Source organism: Knufia obscura (assembly GCF_036327395.1).
Source record: "Knufia obscura strain CCFEE 5817 isolate CBS 148926 chromosome Unknown scaffold_21, whole genome shotgun sequence".
Lineage (NCBI taxonomy): Eukaryota > Fungi > Ascomycota > Eurotiomycetes > Chaetothyriales > Trichomeriaceae > Knufia > Knufia obscura.
The window spans coordinates 53533-73201 of NW_027042707.1; the positions used below are offsets into that span (position 1 = coordinate 53533).

Sequence of the window (19669 nt, forward strand, 5' to 3'; positions counted from 1 at the left end):
GCTTGGAGGATCAGGCTCTTAAATCTGAAACTCGATATGACCCACGTCGTGAACGATGTCGCTGCTTGCCATGACCTCGTCAGGGGTAAAAGCCACGATCTTTCCCCATGAGGCGGGCTGTTGGCATCCGAAGAATTGCTGAAAAGTGGGCTGTCTCGACATAATGTATGCTTTGGTTGATACAATGAGGGGAAGGTGTGGGAAGTGATCGGTATGAAGGAAGCCGTATGCATGTTTGCCATGCGAAGAATTGACGTTTGCTGTGCTTGTTAGTGGTAAAACAATTGTCGTTACGTTCCATCGGTAATATGTCTTTGCTTGTAACCTTTGCTGCTTGTTTGTTGCAAGCAAAGGCAATAGAATAGCTGAGGGAAAGAAGACGAGCCCCGTTGGACATGAGTATGGAAAGAGCTCGGTCACTTCTGCACCTTCCGGATGATGCTTGACTCTGCGCGTCTCGGAAAGAGGCACTAACATTCTCGCGGAATCAGGTGCTTGACTAACGACCATGGCATGCGCCAACGCACAACATTGGGAAAGACACAAAATTATCGTCCCCTTCGCACAGGAGCATGCGCACCAACCTGAAAAGACAACATCATTTGAGCTTCAGATCCGAACAACGGCGGCTTTCAATAAACACATAAACAGTGTCCTCTGGCATTCAAGACATTCTTATCTGCATGTCGACGCTTAATGAGAAAAAGGACCCCTGTTGACTGGGTACTCAGACATCTCTTCAAGCGTGAAAGTCCGAATAGGAATTCTGATGTCCAATTCACCTTCGCCTCCATCATCAACGTACTCGTCACCCAATGCGGCCCATTCTGCTGCAAGAGTTCCCTCCTTCGGCTTACCGGAGTCGGTGTTCGTGTCGAACACACCTAGTCTCCAGTTTGATCCAGCGGAGTCGGTCGCCTCTTGCTGCTGTCGGACGATCCTAGCGTGCAATTCCCTATGGTCGGCGCTGGCTTTCGATTCGAACAGTGGTCGTACGAAGTCCATCCCATGGGCTTGCCATGCTAGGATCCTTTCTGCGTCCCAATCTGAAGCTTCGAAAGAGTGCTGTACTTTAGCCGTTGTAAGAGCGGCATACGTGTCGCTGACCTGGTTCATCTGCTTAATTGTAAGAAGCGTCCCATCGCACATCTTGTAGCGCAAGCTCTCAGCAATGGAACGTTTCGTCTGGTCTGATGGATGCTCGGGGTGAACTTCTGGATCCGAGGAATAGAAACACCTGTTGGACCTGCTATGATCGTAAAGAATTGCAGGTTGATAGCTGTTGAAGACGTTCAGTGCGAAGTCATAGATGCTTTCGACGGGTCCACTTGTGTTTCTGAAGGGTACGTAAAGGTTTGCAATGCGGAAAGAGAAAGTCCTTGCGTCTGCTCGGCTCGAGGACTGGATTAGAACACTTTTGTCCATGCAGATGTTGCCAAAGGTCTTCAGCAGTATTGCGCGAACAAGATCTTGAATCCACGCATAGAGGGGAACACCTTCCTGGCCGTCGACTACTGCCTCGATACATGTAGTCCTAGTCTTAGTCAGTAATACGAAGTTGCCACAGAACGTCTTCACTGACCTTTGAGCTTGAGTGTGCAACCAGCACGTACCATTGTTGTGTACAGGTTCTAGTGTCATGGAACCATCACAATTTGCGCGCATCCGCATTTGAAAGCATCCGGCGCAGAGGCCCAACTCAAGGCGTTGGTGGTGCTTGAAGAAGGTGACCGGGAACGGCCAAGCTGCCTCTGGGAATGGCCAAGGTGTATCTCGTGCTGGACGTTGGGTTGCTGGATCGAAGACTACAAAGTTCATGAAGCCAACCTCATAGATTTGATTGTAGTCAACATTCTCAGTTCCCAAGTCGAAAGCTACAAGCTTGCCCCACAACGGGATGTTTTTGCGGAAAATGCTTTCGAACGTAGCGAAACTTGGCATGCTGTCCAATTGCGCTTGATACAAGCCAGGAAAATACGGGGGGAAGAGCTGGGTTGTTGAAAGATGATGGCAATATATGGCTGTGGCTTGTTGATCAGCTTGTCAGGGAGACAATCGTATCGACGAGATTTGTACGTATCGCGGTCGCGCAAGCCTGGTTGCTATTGTTGGTTCAGCATAATTGCACTGGACAGCACACCTGATCTCGCTGGCAGACCGAGTTATGACCATCAAGCCAGACCTCATCTTGTGCTTGTCTTGGTGGTGTTTGACAAACTAAGACGTCTCGAGCATTTTGAGTGCCGGTGATGATCTATTTTGTTCTCGTGATGAAAGGATGCTTCAAACCATCCATTGGCGTAATTCGCTTTTCGGGCCTCAAGTCCAAACACTTGTCCAACAGATCGGCAAACGACTCCAGCTCTTTCCTATCCTGCTCATTCATCTTCTTGTCCTTCGGTATCAGCCTCGACCTCAGATCGCGGACAGGTTTTGCTTTGATATCAATCATCTTCGTCACAATTCGTCCCGTTGCTTTGTCCTGCTCTTGTGCCCGAAAATTCAAGAGATCATCGAAGTAGTCGTAGCTCAGGCTACCTTTCCGGAGCAGTTTGTGTGGAAATTTCCCTCGGCATTCCATAATGTTCTTGAGCATATTGTTGTTGTTTCGTCCAGTAAAGAGGATCTTGCCAGTATAGAGCTCGAACAATGTGCATCCGGTCGACCACATATCAATACCGTAGTCGTAGTCGATACCAAGGATTACCTCTGGTGCGCGATAGAATCGTGAAACAAGATAAGGCGCTGTCGCGTTCTCTGTGATAGGCGAAGCTGATCCAAGATCTGCAATCTTGATCTTCATCCTGCTCTCGTCGGCGAGAATATTGTCAGGCTTCAGATCAGCATGGAGGTATTGGCACTTCTTCATCAAGCTCAATCCGAGGAACAGCTGTTGTGCATATGTTCGGATAGCTTTCAAGTTCAGGCCGATATCTCGTCCAAACTTCTTGAGCACTTCTCGCAAGTTCATGTCCATGTTCTCAAATACCATGCAGAGATGGCCTTTATGGTCGAATGATCTGAGCAGTCGAACGACATGCTTGCGGTCATCCGGATCATTAGCAGCAAGGTCTTTGAGGATATCAACCTCTTTTAGACCCGCTTTCCGCATGCTTTCGTTGTTGCGGATGATCTTGATAGCGACTGATCTGCCATCCTTTGACTTTGTGTCTCTGGCTCGAATGACCGAGGCAAACATACCACGGCCAAGATTGGCAGTAACCTCGTACCGATCGTCGATCTTTTCACGTAAATTGGTTAAATAGTAGCCTTCTGCATCGTCCCAGTTGTCCATCATGCCTACATCAAGAGTTTTTGCGGCTGTTTCAGTGGGTTTGGATTTGGTGGTTGGCTCATCAGCAAACATATCATCATCGTCATCTTCCGCAAACATGTCGAGTTCTGGTTTCTTTTGCTGTGGTTGCTCTTCTACATCTTTTATGTGCTCAAGCACTCTTTGATCAGCCTTATCTTCAGAGACCTCATCTTCCTTGAAAAGGCGCTTGTCATGTCGAGCGCGCTCATCTTGCATGTCAGCAGTTGGGTCATAGTCAGCTGCCGATGGCTCATCTGCGTGTTTCGGTGAGCCAAACATATCGCCGCCCACCGAATCCGCGTCCTTGAGGAGGTTAGCAGCAGGAGATTGAGGAGCTGAACCGTCAAAGGGAGCTGGAGTGATAGGTGTAGAAGCAGACGCTGGTGGGGGTGATACTGGGGACGTTAGTGATGCCAAGGATACAGTATTGTGCTGCTTACCCGATCCGTTGGGCGGTGTATTGATCGAATCAGCTGGTGTTTCGGGGCCAGAATGTAGCGCCTGCACGAGTAAAGGTGTAGCTCGACTTCGATGTTGATTTTTGATTGCTTCTCTACGCTTTCTCCTTGCCTCAATCATAGCTGCCTCGTCCATTACAGTGCTCGTGGAATCAGCACTAGCGCTACTAGAATTGTCAGATGTGTTCGGCGTTGGATCCGTGGTAGCATACTCTTGGTTGATATCGTTCGACACTGGTTGCTCATGATTCTGCTTGACAGTCTTAGCATGGGTCTCTAATTGTGGCACTCCATCACTCTTCTGATCTTGAGTGCTCACTGACTGAGATTTGATGTTCCGCATATCCTCCACTTGGGCCTTCTCAGGCTCCCGATTGTGTCTATACGGCGAGCGGCTCCGACTACGACTCGGCGAATATGTTCTTGATCTCTTAGACTTGTGATCTCCGTGAGAGTGGTAGGCTGATCGTCTGTCGTCTTCGTATCTCACTGTGAAGGTTCGTGGATCATGCTTGGAGGATCTGTGCTCGTCTTCTCTATGGCGCTTCTCACCTCTCGGAGCGCGATAAGGTGACCTTGAGCGGGATGGTGAATGTCTGGATCGGGCAGAAGAATGTGTTCTGGAATGGCGGTTAATGCGATGATCACTTCGATATGATGATGGCCTAATTGCCTTCTTCTTCTCTGAGTCGGAGCTAAGGTATTCGCCCTCTGACCGGCTCGCTGATCGAGAATGCATGGCTGAGTGAAGGCAGCGAACTGAAATAAGTCCTAGCCTTTAATTGAGAGAGGTATTAGCTTCTGGTCTGAACAGTAGTTTTGCGTGCCTCGAGAGTCCCGACCGGCAATATTCACCATTGCTTTTGTATTCCTGTCTTCGTTTCGAATTGCCCGCAAATGTGATTTGCGGTGATAAGATGCACGAGATCGATAACAATGACTGGCTCAGCAATGCATCTGGGTACCGGAAAGCGCACAGTGGAAGTGTAAGAAAAGTTGCCCGTCGATGACACACCATCGCACTTGTCCTGTTTAGGCAGGGCGGTTGTCGGGAAACTATGAACACGGTACCGATATTTAACCGGCTAATCGCCCTTATATGCCCCTCCAACACCTACTACTTCCTCACTCTGTACATCAATATTATATTATAATAAGTCGTCGCAATTATCATGGCTCGATTCTACAGCATTAGAAACCACTTAGCTAACCTCTTGCCGTTATTACAGTATTATATCGGTCGATAATCGAGTTAATACGGCGCCGTTTAGTCTTCTTCTAATACCCGATAATAAGGTCGTTAATCTACTCCTATTTAATATTATCCCTCTAGATTTACTGTAGCAGTTCTATCTATTCCTTAGTAGTAAGTAGCTCGCCGTGTTAAGTAGTCTTCTTTTAATAGATTTAGCTAAGCCATTTCTAATAGGTCTTAATAATAGATAAATTAAGCGAGTTCGCTATATTAAATATATATAGAATTCTATACCTCTTCTTTACCTTATCAACCTTATTTAGCGGTTAAGGCTTACCCTTCTTAGTTAGTAGATGTCGTGAGACGATACGGGGTCTTAGCAACGCGGTTGGCTAACCTTAAGGTTGCTAACCGATCTTAAGCTCGCTCTCTCTTAGATAGTTTAACAATAACACAATCTTCACTCTCTTTATCCCTGGTATTAACTGGTCTGTTATAGTAGTAGTAACGACTAAAATCTATTATCCTTTAACCGAGCACGGTATAGCAACCGTAAAGCTTATGTACGGAAGTATTAGCTGTAGAAGGACCGCGATAGACGTAGAAATAACGTCGCGACGCTCTTACGAATTCACGTATACATTATAAGAGACCTAGTAAGATTAAGTCTAGCTAGTAGGTTATAGGAGTAGTAGCCGCTAACGAGACTTCCTTAAGTCTAGAACCTAACTCGAGCTTACTCTACGAAAATAAGTTATATATACTCTATAACTCGCAGGTATAAGCGTTCGCTAACGGTATAATATATAATAGTAAATAAGCTCGTACGTATCTTATTAGAATAACGCAGAATAGTTACTAGCGGAAATTAAACTACAAGTCCTAGATTATAAACATAGTAACCCGGTTCTTAAATCCCGGAACCTCTTCTATTACCTCTACGATCGACTACTAACCTACGTAGATACCGAAGAACAGTAAAGAGCCTTAATAAGTTACTAGAACTACCTAGTTTTATTAGTATTAAAAGAGAAAGTAGTAACAACGAGGTCTCTCCTCCTAAACGGGCAAGAGATCTATAACTAGTCGCTATTATTCTATAAACGCGATTCTTAGGTAGAGAGTTATTCTTAACACCCCTAAGACTAGTTCTTCTACCTAGCTTACTATCGGGCGTTTTATAAGTAAGCCGGATTTTATCCCTAGAAGCATTCTTACTAGTTAAGTTTAGAATACTATAAAACTAGTAAGTCATAAGTTATCCGAAATAATATAGCTACGCCTAGGATAGTACTAGAAATCCTTAACTAACTAATAAGACCGGTTAAGTTAGGGATTAAGCTTAAGTAGATACTAGTACCGCCTAAGGCGGGGTAATAAACGCCACTATTACTAACCTATAGTTAGGAAATAAGTAAGTTCCTAAACCAGCTAGTATAAACACGAGATTACCTACGGCTTAATACTAGAAGAAGGATTAGGAACGAGATACTATTCTAATCTTAGTAATATACGATTAACGAAGAACGAAACCTTAGTTTAATAATAGTGTAACTAGACTAATTAATAGAGACTACTATAACGCAACGAGGATCGTCTCCTTAACTATAATAAAGAAGAGGATTAAGGAATACCGAAAGGTAAACTAGGTTCTTTTACCTAAAGGGGAGTAGTATAATAAAATTACTAACGAAAACGAATTTCTTTACCTTCTTTAAAAATTTAAATAAGGATAGAAGTATAAAGATAACCGAGCTAATCCGGAAGACGATAGCTAACTAGAGGTATCTAGAACTTAACGTTAACTAGTTAATAACTAATAACCACTAGGAGTATTCCTTACCTTTAGTAACGAAGGAGGAACTGCTTTTAACTTTTAGCTACCGAACGAGTAGGACCTCGTTATATAAAACCTATTAGCTCTACTTAGGCGAAAGCTAATTTAGTAACCTCCGGTTAAGACTATACGAGAAAGATAAGCACGGAAGCGAGCTAAGTTAGCTAAGTAGCGTCTATAGGAACAGCGTAAAGCTGTACGTAAAATAAGAGAAGCTAACTAACGAGTATAAAATTTAAATAACTAACTCTAAGAATAAGTGGCACGTTTAAAATAGTAGATATAGCGCGCTATAACCTAGGATCGCTAAGTCGTCGGACGACAGGATACTATTAATAACTATAATCCTAGTAGAATACCGCTTACTTAACGAGCTCGCCTAAGAATATAAACGTAACCTACGGTCAAGAGAAATTATTAACTACTACCGTAGACAGCACTAATTAGCAACTAGTAAGCCTAACTAGATAACTATAACCCGGGAGGTACGCCTCTTCGGGCATAGGCCCAGCCTAAGCGTACTATAAATCGTTTTAGTTTATAACTCTTTAAGAACCGACGTCTAAGTTAATTTCCTAAAGGACCACGTCCGCTATTTATGTCTAAAGTACTACCTTCTTATCCTAATTTCCGCGCATAACTAGGATTCCCTAAATAGAAATAACTAATAGCACTACGGCAAAGCTTTTAACGGTAACCTATAGCTTAACCGAGAGGAGAGCGGCCGTAGCTAACGTAGTCTTAATCTAAACTACGACTATAGGACTTTATACCGAAAGGTTTTAACCCTACTAAAGAAGGTATAAACGTTGAGTTTATTATTAGTTGTATTAAGTCGTTATTAAACTAATACGGCGAGTAGTTAGTTCTAAACGTCCTTTCTTTAGTAATGCGTAGACGCGCCCTAGAATGGTATAATTCGCTTAACTATTTTACATAATCCGAAATAAATAATAGTATAGAGAACTAGATTTAAGAACTATATTCGGAATTCCGCTAAAACTAGATCGAGGTATAGTATAAAGCTAAACGCCTACCCTAGAGCTTTAGTTCTAACGACTTATTGAATAAGTATATATCACGAAAGGTATCTCGGTTACGAACTACTAGTAAGAAAGATAACGGCGCTATTCTTAATTAGATATAGGATGGATTACTAGCTAAACTTACTAATGTCGCTTCGGTACTAGAGGGCGATACACTCGCCGAATACCGCCGACGTATCCGAGAACGCGAACCTAAAGCACGAAGGATATAGGAAACGGCGCGAAAGCAAAACAAGCGTAACGATTCCTATAAGTCCGGTTATAACAACGTAGGTTACGGTCGAAACTAGCGAGGCTAACGTAACGGTAATAACGAATAGTTAGTTAGTTTTAAAATTAAGAAAGACGACCGAAGGTTATCTAATAGGAGTAACTAAAAGAACAATAAAGGTTTATACGATAATAAGAAGGAGCGTAACCAGCCTACTAACACCGGTAAGAAGAAACCTCCTCGGCTATATCGGTTATTAAAATTAAACGGTAAGGTTTATAATAGTAATTACTAGTAAAAGGATTATTCTTATAAAACTAACGGCTATATAACGGCGTTTACTATTTCTAATAAAGAATACGAACGCTAGTAGGGCGCCGGTAGCGATAATTCTATACCGGACCTTCACTAACTAATTAATCTTAAATCCTAGTTCGAGTCCGATAAGGAGAAGGATATAGATTATAACCGAAAAAACTAAGAGTAGGTACTACGGAACGTAACCGTAGCACCCGCTAATAAGATAGTTACGAATAGGTTTTGTATTTACTATCTATTAATATAGATATCGTATTATCTATAGATTCCGAAACCGAGCCGTTTATTAAGAGTATTCTTTTAGTCTATAATACTACTTATGATTGTATAGAGTTAAAGAAGATAAACTAGCCTCTCTCTACGGAGGTAGGTATAAGATTTTATTGCTTCTAACCTATAGAGATATTACACTACGATAGCGTTACCGAATAACCCCTAACTGTATATATAAATACCGGATCCGGTATATCCTACGTTACTCGTGAGGTTTTAGAAAAGTATTTCCCCGGAATACAGATCCGGCAGATAGCACGAGGTACACTTAACCTCGGCGGGATTATACCTAGTAGAACGGTAACTAGTGACTAAGTATATCTAAAGTTAAACCTACTTATAACTAATAACCGCTATATATAAATCTCGGGCGAGTTCCACGTCGTCCCCGAGATACCTTATAATATCGTAGTTACGAACGATATTTTATTCGCTTATAACGTAGAAATAAACCTAGTATAATAGGTAACGTTTTAGGGACGCGCTCGATATCTAATTCTATATCGGCTACTACGTAACGTGGAACTAGAACCTATATCTACTATAACGGCCTTAACGACCTCGGCGACGTAGTTACCGAGCCGAAAACGGGCTAGTCGGAATAACCGCCGATAACCGCCGATAATAGATATAAAAACTGCACGTAAGAGTTAGCGACGGAGGCGAATACCGGTATTCACTACTTAATCGGTAACTATTAAACCTAGTTAGGGATAAAATATAGGTGTCTTAACTAAGAGGATAGTCCCTAGAGAATCCTACCTATTCGAGCCCGTTACTAACTACGACCTCCTATCGAGAATATAGTAGCAAGCTCCGCGTTACCTTATACCGTCTTAACCGGAGGCCATACTAGTATTAAACCTAGGAAGGTAGACCGTAAAGGTACCTACCCGTAAGCTGCTGGGTTATATAATATAGTATAATCCGGTGTAATAGGATACTTAAGCGTTTTACGAAGACGTTAGGTTAGTATCCGCCTTTACGGACTAAGATTAAGAAACCTTATTAGTTCCGAATAAGAATAAGGTATCGGTAACTATATAGAAGGTTTTAGCTACCGACGACTAGCTTGATATTCCCTAATTATTCGAATTACAGCTAGAAGAGGAACTAGATAAAGTATAACTCGATATCTCCGACTATTAAGGTTTAGAATATAAGTAATAGATACTAGATGTGATAAACTAATATCGGTAGTTGTTTTATAAGGAACTCAGACGCTTTAACGATGGTATTAAGATAGAAATCCCGTTCCTAAACGAGACCGATTTAAAAGGGTTAAAGTAACTACCCTTTAACCTCTCTTATCGGGATAGATAGGCGGTTAACGGAATACTTGACCTAATACGGGAATAAGGTTTAGTGAAATTAGTGCCCCTAGGTCGCTATTTAGCTGTGGCGTCGCCGGTATTCGTAGTTTAGAAGAACGGTAAACTACGGGTAGTTATTAACTTACGGCGGGTAAACCTTAAGTTATATCCGGATATATACCTATTACCTAGATAAGACGATATACTTAAAGTATTAGGAGGTAGCACGATTTTCACGTCTCTTAACCTTGTAAAGGGTTTCTTTTAATAACCTTTAGCCTATAAGGACTAAATAAAAACCGCGTTTATTATACTATACCGCGGCTACGAGTTCCTTATAGTCTTAACTATAGGGTTAGGTATTACACTTAGGTTTTTCTAATATAGGATGGAGGACCTTGTGAAATAATACCTCTGGAGTTTCGTGCTAGTATACCTAGACGATATTATCGTATTTTCTTAATCAATAAAGAACTATCTAAAACACCTTAAGCAGGTATTAAGAACCCTTAAACGGGCGGGTATAACCTTATCTCTTAGTAAGTGCTATTTCGCGTTTCCTAATATATAGCTTTTAGGATACTACGTTTCTAGACTAGGTGTCTTAACGATATAGAATAAGGTTAAAGTAATTAAGAAAATAAAGTTTCCTAGCACGTTAAAGGACCTTGAAGCCGGGGTTATATTCTTTAGCTACTACCGTAAATACGTGCGGAATTATATATACCTGGTGAAACCCATTAACGAGCTAAAAACCTTAGGTTACCGAACGGCCCTACGCAAAGGTTTACTACGAGAACGGTATAGCGAAACGTATACCCCGGAAAACACGGAATTAGTTTAGTAACTTTCAAAGGAAGAACGCGACCGACTTATTAAACGTATAAAACTAGTATAGGATCTTATTAAGAATCGACTAACTAACGCTTCTATTCTAGTATACTCGGATTTTATAAAAGGATTTATCCTTTACGTTAACGAGTTATTAGTATACGGGTTTAGCGTTACTATTTATTAAATCTAAGACGGGAAAGAGGTACCTATTTATTTCCTATTACGCGCTCTATAACCTATAAAAAAGAATTACTAGGTAACCGAGCTTAAAATAGCCGCCCTGGTATAGGCGTTAAGGAAGGTTTCGTATTTCTTCGATAAATATCTATTTGAGGTGGTTACCGACTATATAGCCTTGGTTTCGTGCCTATAAGGTCGGGGAAAGGGAAGACGCTTAGCGCGGTTGACGGAATAGGTAATGTTTCTTAGTACTTTCCTACCGAGGATAAAAATCACCTATCGCCCTGGTAGGTAACACGCTAACGCCGATAGACTGTCTTAAGTAAAAACCGGAGAAGAGACGAACGAGGACGAGAACCCGGATAATCAAGTAGCTCGTAAACGGGTTCTATAGTAACTTAAGTAAATCTAGAAGGACGGTATATACTATATAATAACCTTGTAGAGTATTACGGTTATATAACTATAAGAGTCTTTACTTAACAAAATTCACGAAGAATTACTACGTTATAGGAGCCTAGGCGACTACTATAAACGCCTCTAGGATTTAAAGGCAGTAAGCCCTAAGGCTATAGAGTAGGAAGAAAACGGGTTTATATTAAGGAACGATAACCTACTTTACTATACTAAGCGAGAGATAGATCGTATTTATATTCTAGATACGTTATAAAAAGAGGTTTTCTAATTAGTATACGATAATAACACGTATACTAGTATCGAACGGGTATACGAGAAGGCTTAGAGAACTATGTTTACGCGTAGTCTTAAACCCCGAATCACGAAGTATATTAGATCCTATCCGTAATACTAGGTATTAAAACCTAAAAATCACCGACTATACGGTAGGATACGCTTAATACCTATTCTAGAACGGCCTTTCTAGGTATTAGGTATGGATTTTATAATAAGCTTACCCGTAGTAAACGGTTTTAATACGCTGCTCACGGTAACTTATAAGTTTACTAAGTACGTTCGGCTAGTACCTAATAAGAATATATTATTAACCGAGGAATAGGCTAACGCGTTCTATAACTAGGTTATACGGTATTAATAACTACTTAAGGCGGTGATATTAGATAGAGACTTAAAGTTTATCTTTAATTTCTAGATAAGGATGTTTTAACGCCTAAAAATCTATAGATAGCTAACTACTGCGTATTACCCGTAAGTAAACGGTTAAGTAGAACGCACTAACGGCATTGTGAAAACGGCGTTGCGTTACTTATTAGTTAGTAAGTATAAAGAGTATTAGCCGAGTCTATTATCTAAAGTTAAGCTCGCCTATAATAGTAATTACTAATTAGTAATAGGTACTAGTTTATTCAAGGTAGTTTACGGGTTTATACCGCTAGATATATTAATAGCCGGTATATAACTAGATAATCTGGACTTTATTATAAACCGAAGGTTGCTATACTAGGCGATAACGAATACTATAATCTATACTTAAATAAGAATAGCGGTAACCTTTAACGCTAAATATAAACTACTCGCTCTAATAGGTAAGGTCTATATACGAGTAGCGAAAACCGGAGAATATAGATACTATGTTCTAAACCGTATAGGACTTAGTACTAAACTCATTAGTCTATATCCTATTAAACGTAAGTTATTAGACCTAATCTACGAACTTAAACTACCGCTATACTATAGAATACACCCGGTTATTTCGGTAATTTATCTAGAACAATTCCTTAAAGACGATTTCGCCTGTTTACTACCTAAGTTACCGGAATTAATCGTGATAGATAGGAGCGAGGAATAGATAATTAAGAAGCTATTACGGAATACCGAGGATAGCGAGTATATAGAAGTAAAATAGAAAGGATAGCTAAACACGATAAAAGAACCAAGATAGCAACTAAGTAAGGATATACCGGATATACTTAAGGCGTTTAATAATAAGAAGAAGCGTAAAAGACTACGAAAATAGGACGTATAATTATAATATAAATAAGGTTAGTAATAAGTATAATAATAGTATAAACGAGATATAATTAAGAACGATTAGTAACTTCTACAATAAAGAGTATAGACTATAAAAGTAGATAAGATAACTATAGTTATAAAAACGTAAAGTTTTATATAAAAGATATAATAAACGCGTACCGCTAAAGTGTAATTCCTTTACTAAGTTATCACGGATATTTACTAACTTTATACTACAACCGTAGTTACTATAATAAAGTAACGTATAATAATCCTTGAAAACTTAGTACTATAAAAGAAAAAGCCCTTAACTTAGTTAACGTAAGTCTTTTATAATACGTTAATAGTAACGATTCTTCTAGGAGAGGAGACTACTATGTAAAACCTACTTAGGATCGGTACGTCGATAATAGGTTGCGCTACCCGCTAACGCGGTAATAGCCTAGTAAGTAAATACCGTAGCGTAACCTAGCGGTCTTATTAAGGTAAAAGACAAATACCTAACTACACCCGAAGACACGAGACGATAACCTAGCGTTAAGTTACCTCTTTTTTTTTAATTAACTAACGGTTCTAAGTGCTATAATTAATCTCCGTCGGTAAAGGAGCGTTTTCGATCTCCGTCGATAGATATACTATTATAACTCGGCGACTAAGACGATCTAGAAACCGACCTAGAGGTAAAAGAGGCGGATCCTAAAACCTTATAGGCAAGATTAGAGTTAATCGCCTATAGTAAGACTAAGGAATTAGTTAGTACACCATTTACGGATATCTTAGAAGATCGACTCTTAAAGGAACCTAGAGAGGGTGTATTAAAAGAGACTAGTTAGTTACTAAGTTAGAGGTTCTATACCGTTTAAGCTCTAAACTAGCCTTAGCCTTATTTTACATATACTAAAAAGCTTAACTAAGATTAAAGACTAGAACGTATCCTATACTCGTTTAGCGATTTAGGTGTATAACGCTTAATTAAATACTATAAGTACTAGGTATCGAAACGACTATTAAACGTTATTAAATACCACTATAGAACCATTAAGTAGGGAGTATAGTTTTACTAGTATCTCTTATAAGCGATCCGTAACGGGATTACTTAACTCCTAAACTACCTACGAAAAGCCTATATACGAAACGGAATTATCTTTAATACTCTTAAGTAAAGAAAAGTCTAGAAAGATCAAGGTTTAGAGTAGCTAATACTTAACGAGGGGTTCTCGGGATATAGACTACCGGAGAACGGTTAATATACGGCGTTTAGTATTCTAGTAACTATTTCCGTTCTTTTAAACCACTCCGATAATAGTTTAAGTATTCTTAACGAAAACGGTAATAAAACCAACGTCGTTCCGTACGCTAATTCCGTAGATACTCGGTACGAGTAATCGATAAGAGACCTCTAAGTAAACGTAGAGGAAGAGTCGGAATCCCTAAACGCAGAGAAAGAGTCGGAATTCCTATACTACAGTAAGGGAGAAGACGAAGTATACTCCTAATTAATTAGGTTTTAAGAGGTAGCCGATTATAAGGACCAGCACCGTAATTTTAACTAGCGCTAGCTATCTAGAGAGGATACTAGGTTAAAGGCGCGGCCTTACTTAATAATAACCGATCCCGGTTTTAGATACTTAGTAAGGTTATATAAGAGACGGTATTCTCCGGAGCCTTGATAGGTAGTTAAAGACTAGCGGACTAAATCCTAATCTTAGCCGATCTAGTTTTATAACCTTCTCCTATAAGCAATCCGAATACTAACGGTAGTTCTCGATCTTAAGGATATTAAGCTTTATCTAGACGCTAGAATTATATTCGTAACCTAGATATAATAGGAAAGCTACTAGATCGTAGGCTACGATTAGCTTAAATCGCGTTTACTCAATCTATAACTTAACTAAACCCTTATCGGCTACGAGCACTCCCCTAAACCTTTATTAGCTTCCGAGACACTAAAGACTATAATAGCTAAGAAAGGCACCGATAAGGGTACCGAGGTAAAGGGTATAGATAAATACCTATAGACGCCCGCCTCGGGTTAAGGACGTAACCTACTATTCGAGTATACCGCTAAGGGGAATCTCGAGGTATAGGGCACGGCCGATACCGAGATAACTACACCGAAAAAGCACGAGTTACTAACCGAGACGAAAACCCAGTTACCTAACTGGATTCAACTTTTTACGTTTTAGTATATTACCCGAGTAAACCTAAAGGACAAAACCTAGGTGCTAATTCCTTACCGACTACTAGATGATACTTATATGTTTCTAGCTATGATTCTAGTCGGTAACGGCTAGTAGCGAGAATAACTCTAGCCTTTTAATTTCGATACTAGAGGTAACCTATAACTATAGCGAACGCGACGCGGTTAGGTACCTTTAGCTTATTAGTTTAATATTGAAGATAAGGAGAACGACGGACTTACGTATAATATCTACTTAACCTTATACTTAGTATATAAAAGATAGTTCGTTCTCTATAGCGAAGATAATAAGGCTATAGTATTAACTAAGACCGAAGCTAGTAGCGCCTGAGATAAGGCTAGAAAGCGGGCTAGAGAATAGGATCCCTACCGGTTCTCTTACGATCTAATAATAGTAAAAGCGTACGCGGCTATCGATAACTAGCCTATACTAAAGTTATACCTAGTCTAAGATGGTAGGACTAAAAGAACGGGAATTACGGCTCTTAATTATTTAATACTAATAGATCTAGGTATTAGTTTAAGCTTATACTAAAAAATAATACTATACCTATTATAATAAATCGAGACGAACGTTAAGAAGAATATAAGGATATCGACTAGGATATATAACCTATAACGCGTTTATCCTCGGGAAAGGTAGATACTAAGGTTACCGAAACCGTGATTATTGAGGAGAATAAACCGGAGACTCCTTTATAATAAAGTAGTCTATATATACGCGGTTAAGGAAGTGGTTCTTCTGTCCCGCCGTCGCGTTCGTTAAAGCGAGGACGCCAAGGCACACTAGTACACGGCTTATTAAGAGGCTAATTAGGAGTAATAACCTTGAGCCCGTTAGTAATAGTTACGAATATCACATAACCAGTGATTATACTACTACTAAGCTCTATAGGATCAGTCCGGGGTAGTTTATCTACCTGAGGTCTCGATGGTAGAAGAGGCGATAGTTTAATTAGCCAGCACATTAGTGTAAAGCGATAGGCTTTAAACTCTAAGGAGCTAACTAAAGCTAAACGTCCGAAAACTAACGAAGCCGATATTCCGCCGATATCGCAACCCTATAGTATCAACGAAACTAATAGATTAATCCTAACGGGTTTACCTAACGATAAATAGAACCGTATCCTTAAGTACTAAGGAATTATCGCTAATTATTATAACTACTTCTATAACTAGGATAAGAACTACCTAAAAGCCGATAACCCGTTAGTTAAGTCTCTATATATAATATAATTAGGTAGACTTACCCGGGATACCGCGATAAGCTTATAGCTTAAGGGTAAATTCAATAGTATAGTAGTTCAGAAGTAAATCGATTTCTAAGTAGGTATAGAGAAGGATACTATTCTACTAGGCTATGAGATCGGCGCGTTAGAGGATCTACGTTGCTAATACTACTAACAACTTAAGGTAGTTAAGGAAATAAGTATTAAGTTATTACGACGCGCGAACTAATAACCTCTTTATACCTATCTTAAAGTCGCTTATAACACGGTTAAGTACCTCCGCGCTTAAGGCGTAAACCTCTTCGCCCGCTAGGTCGTAACTACTATTAGCGACACTCTACGAGGTTGTTACGGACCATATTGGCCAGGCCGCTATGCGGCTAGGAACGAAGGATATAGGAAAGTCTACCGAGGAAGCCTAGCACGTAAGAGGTTACGTAACTATCCGAAAGAGGCAACTATAGTATACTGGGTTTATGGTATATCGGATTATCGATACACTAATATACCGGTACACCAGCACACTATACCAATACTTCCTTATTAGGAATACCTGTTGAGGTATATAAGAACGAGTTCCCTATGTAATACTTCTATAGTCTTCGTAGTCAACCTAAGTTATACCAGACCCCCTACCTGTGCATAACGGACCTTGCCCCGACTCATCTACATACCATCTCGCCCAGCTTACTAAGTAGAACACAGAGGTTCCACTCGTACCCTTACTGGTCACGTAGAGGACAACAGCCTCATAACATTTTAACTACTATACTCACTGAGCTAGATCGTATATGAGTACAGGTACGAACAAGACTATACTACCGACTCGACCCACATCACCGACCGGACTTACGGAAAGTTTTTAGTTACTTAGTATTAATAGCAGGATATCTACTCTAGGGTTAAGCGGTAAGCTAAGTAACTCCTTTACCACTAACCTTGCTCTCACAGGTACTACTAACGATAATGCCCGACTTAAGATTAAGGAACCTGAGTCGTTTAGGGGTGATCGATCTAAGTTTAAGATCTTTTCACTATAGCTGCAGGCATGTGTTAAGTATAGGAACTTTATGAAGCCCGAAGACCAGGTCGTGTGGGCTAGTACCCTTCTACGGGACAAACCTATCGAATGGTTTGAAGCTTACTTAGAGGATTACTTTAAAAATACCACTGAGAAAGGTCGGAAGGAACGAACCAATGAAATATTTAAAGGAGGAATTAACAAATTCGTGACGGAACTCCGAAAGCTCTACGGGTATAAAGACGAGACCCGAAAGACACTGAAGGAATTGCGTTCTCTTAGGCAGACCGGCTCTATTGCCGACTACACCGCTGAGTTCTAGCGACTTAGCAACAAGCTAGATCGAAATAACGAGACCCTTTAGTCCGACTACTATTTCGGACTTAAAGACTTTATTAAAGACGTAATTACCGAGAGAGAGGAAGGAGATCCGGAAGGCCTATAGGAGCTTATTGAGTACGCCGAGAACCTCGACAAGCGGGTATAGTAACGAAGAATGGAAAAATCCTAGGCGCGCGAGTACACTGCTAGAAAGTTCAATAATAAGAACCGATAAGGAAAACGAGCAGTTGAACGAGACTCCGACGCTATAGATTAGGAAGCTAATACGGCTATCAAACGGATGTTTGATCAGTAGAAGCGTAATAATCGCCTAGGACGAGGAGCTAAGACCGGAGGACGGCCTAACTAAGGTAAGGGCCGCAGGTCAGTTGCGACTAAGGACCAACTCCAACGTTCTAAGAACGGCGAATGCTTTTAGTGTAGTAAGAAAGGACATTATGTAAGAGAGTATTAAGGTACGGGAAAACAAGTAAACATGGCCGAGAAACAACCCGATAAGAGTAAAGACTCTACTACTAAAGAGGACACCTCACTTAACGAGCAAAATGAGGAACTCGACATGAGCGATACCCGACACCCGAAGTATAGATATATATTATGGACAGCGTGCTATAACGACGACTATTATATGCACCGATCCGAGAAAGATAGGTCGGGATGGTACCCCAAGAAACCCAGGAAGTCAAGAATGGCCAGACGCCAAGCAAATGTGCACCAGGCACCGGCTCCTGTAGACAGGGACCCAGAGAATATCCAGTATAACCGAGGGGGAACCATTTACAGAACATGGTACTAGAAACAAGTGTACACGGTAGACGAAGCCGCTACCTATGGTGCCACCCTTACTAGCTTAATCCACTATCCGGAAGGGCTACGACAGCCTATACCGATGCTATTGTACCTTAAATATGAAGGACTAAAGGATACGAGATAAACTTAACGATAAGCAAACGTTCACTAAGCAGTCACTCCTGAAAGCACGGACCCGGAAGTCGTACGGTACGATGTGGATGAAGGATGTATAATTATGGAAACACGATACTGGAAATAGGTTAAAAGTGAGTCTGAAGCAGAACGATACGATACCGAAATCGGATGGATTGTCTATGACCCTATCGGACCACAATAACGAGAACTAATATGGGTAGTGGAGGATGTTACGGCCGAAATCCTGAAGAAATACGAAAGACCACTTAAACGCAAATACGGACCCAGCATCAACCACGAAATCGAGAAAAGAGAGATACACTAAGAGCTGGAGGAGTACTCGTCTAGTGAGGACGAAGTAAGTAAGATGATCAACGAACATACGGAATACGTGGAGAAGCTGGCTAAGGAGGTTAAACAATAAGCTAATCAGTTAAAGAAACGAGACGCTCCATAAACGTCTATAATTCTGTGGGACGATAACTAAATCATCGTACAGACTAACTAATAGGTATATATAAATTGCACGACGTTCAAGAAAAGAGTACTAGGGGTATACCGTTGCAAGAAACTATAAACAAGGGTTTACGCATTAAATGCACCTTACGGGCAGACCTATAACTGTATTAAGCTAGATATCCGAGGAGGAACCGTAGTACAGTGGGGACCCGATAATGGGAAAATGGTGGCTTAATATTCACTTATGGAACTACGAATGCTACTATACGCAGGAAAAAGACCGAGACCAGCTATAACGTCGGAATATCCCGAGTTAGAATATTCCTCTTTAGAAGCAGAGGCTTCTAAGGAAGAGAAGGACGCGACCACTGTAATTGTGGGATAACGCGATAATAGAATAGTAATTCGGACCAATCAATAGTTCCAGGATTAGTACAAGGATCTAAACTATGAGTAAGAAGCTCAGTACCGACATAAATATTTTAACCCTAATAGCCTAGAAAAAGGGGAATATACCGAGAGTGTATAAAGTATCTGTTACTCTAAGGATTATAGGGTAAGCCCTAATCTATATATACATT

At 40.6% G+C, this 19669-nt stretch overlaps 2 protein-coding genes across 2 annotated transcripts; both read right to left on the bottom strand.

Moving 5' to 3' along the window:
* Positions 1 to 693: 693 nt before the first annotated feature.
* PMZ80_010820 (uncharacterized protein) lies at positions 694 to 1941 on the bottom strand (the record flags this gene model as incomplete). The annotated part of the gene is made up of 2 exons (XM_064879208.1): positions 694 to 1534; positions 1583 to 1941. The coding sequence occupies 2 exons, from the start codon at positions 1939 to 1941 to the stop codon at positions 694 to 696; spliced, it is 1200 nt and encodes a 399-aa protein (XP_064724972.1).
* Positions 1942 to 2254: 313 nt separating this feature from the next.
* On the bottom strand, positions 2255 to 4513 carry PRP4 (U4/U6 small nuclear ribonucleoprotein prp4; the record flags this gene model as incomplete). The annotated part of the gene is made up of 2 exons (XM_064879209.1): positions 2255 to 3711; positions 3757 to 4513. The coding sequence occupies 2 exons, from the start codon at positions 4511 to 4513 to the stop codon at positions 2255 to 2257; spliced, it is 2214 nt and encodes a 737-aa protein (XP_064724973.1).
* Positions 4514 to 19669: the final 15156 nt, after the last annotated feature.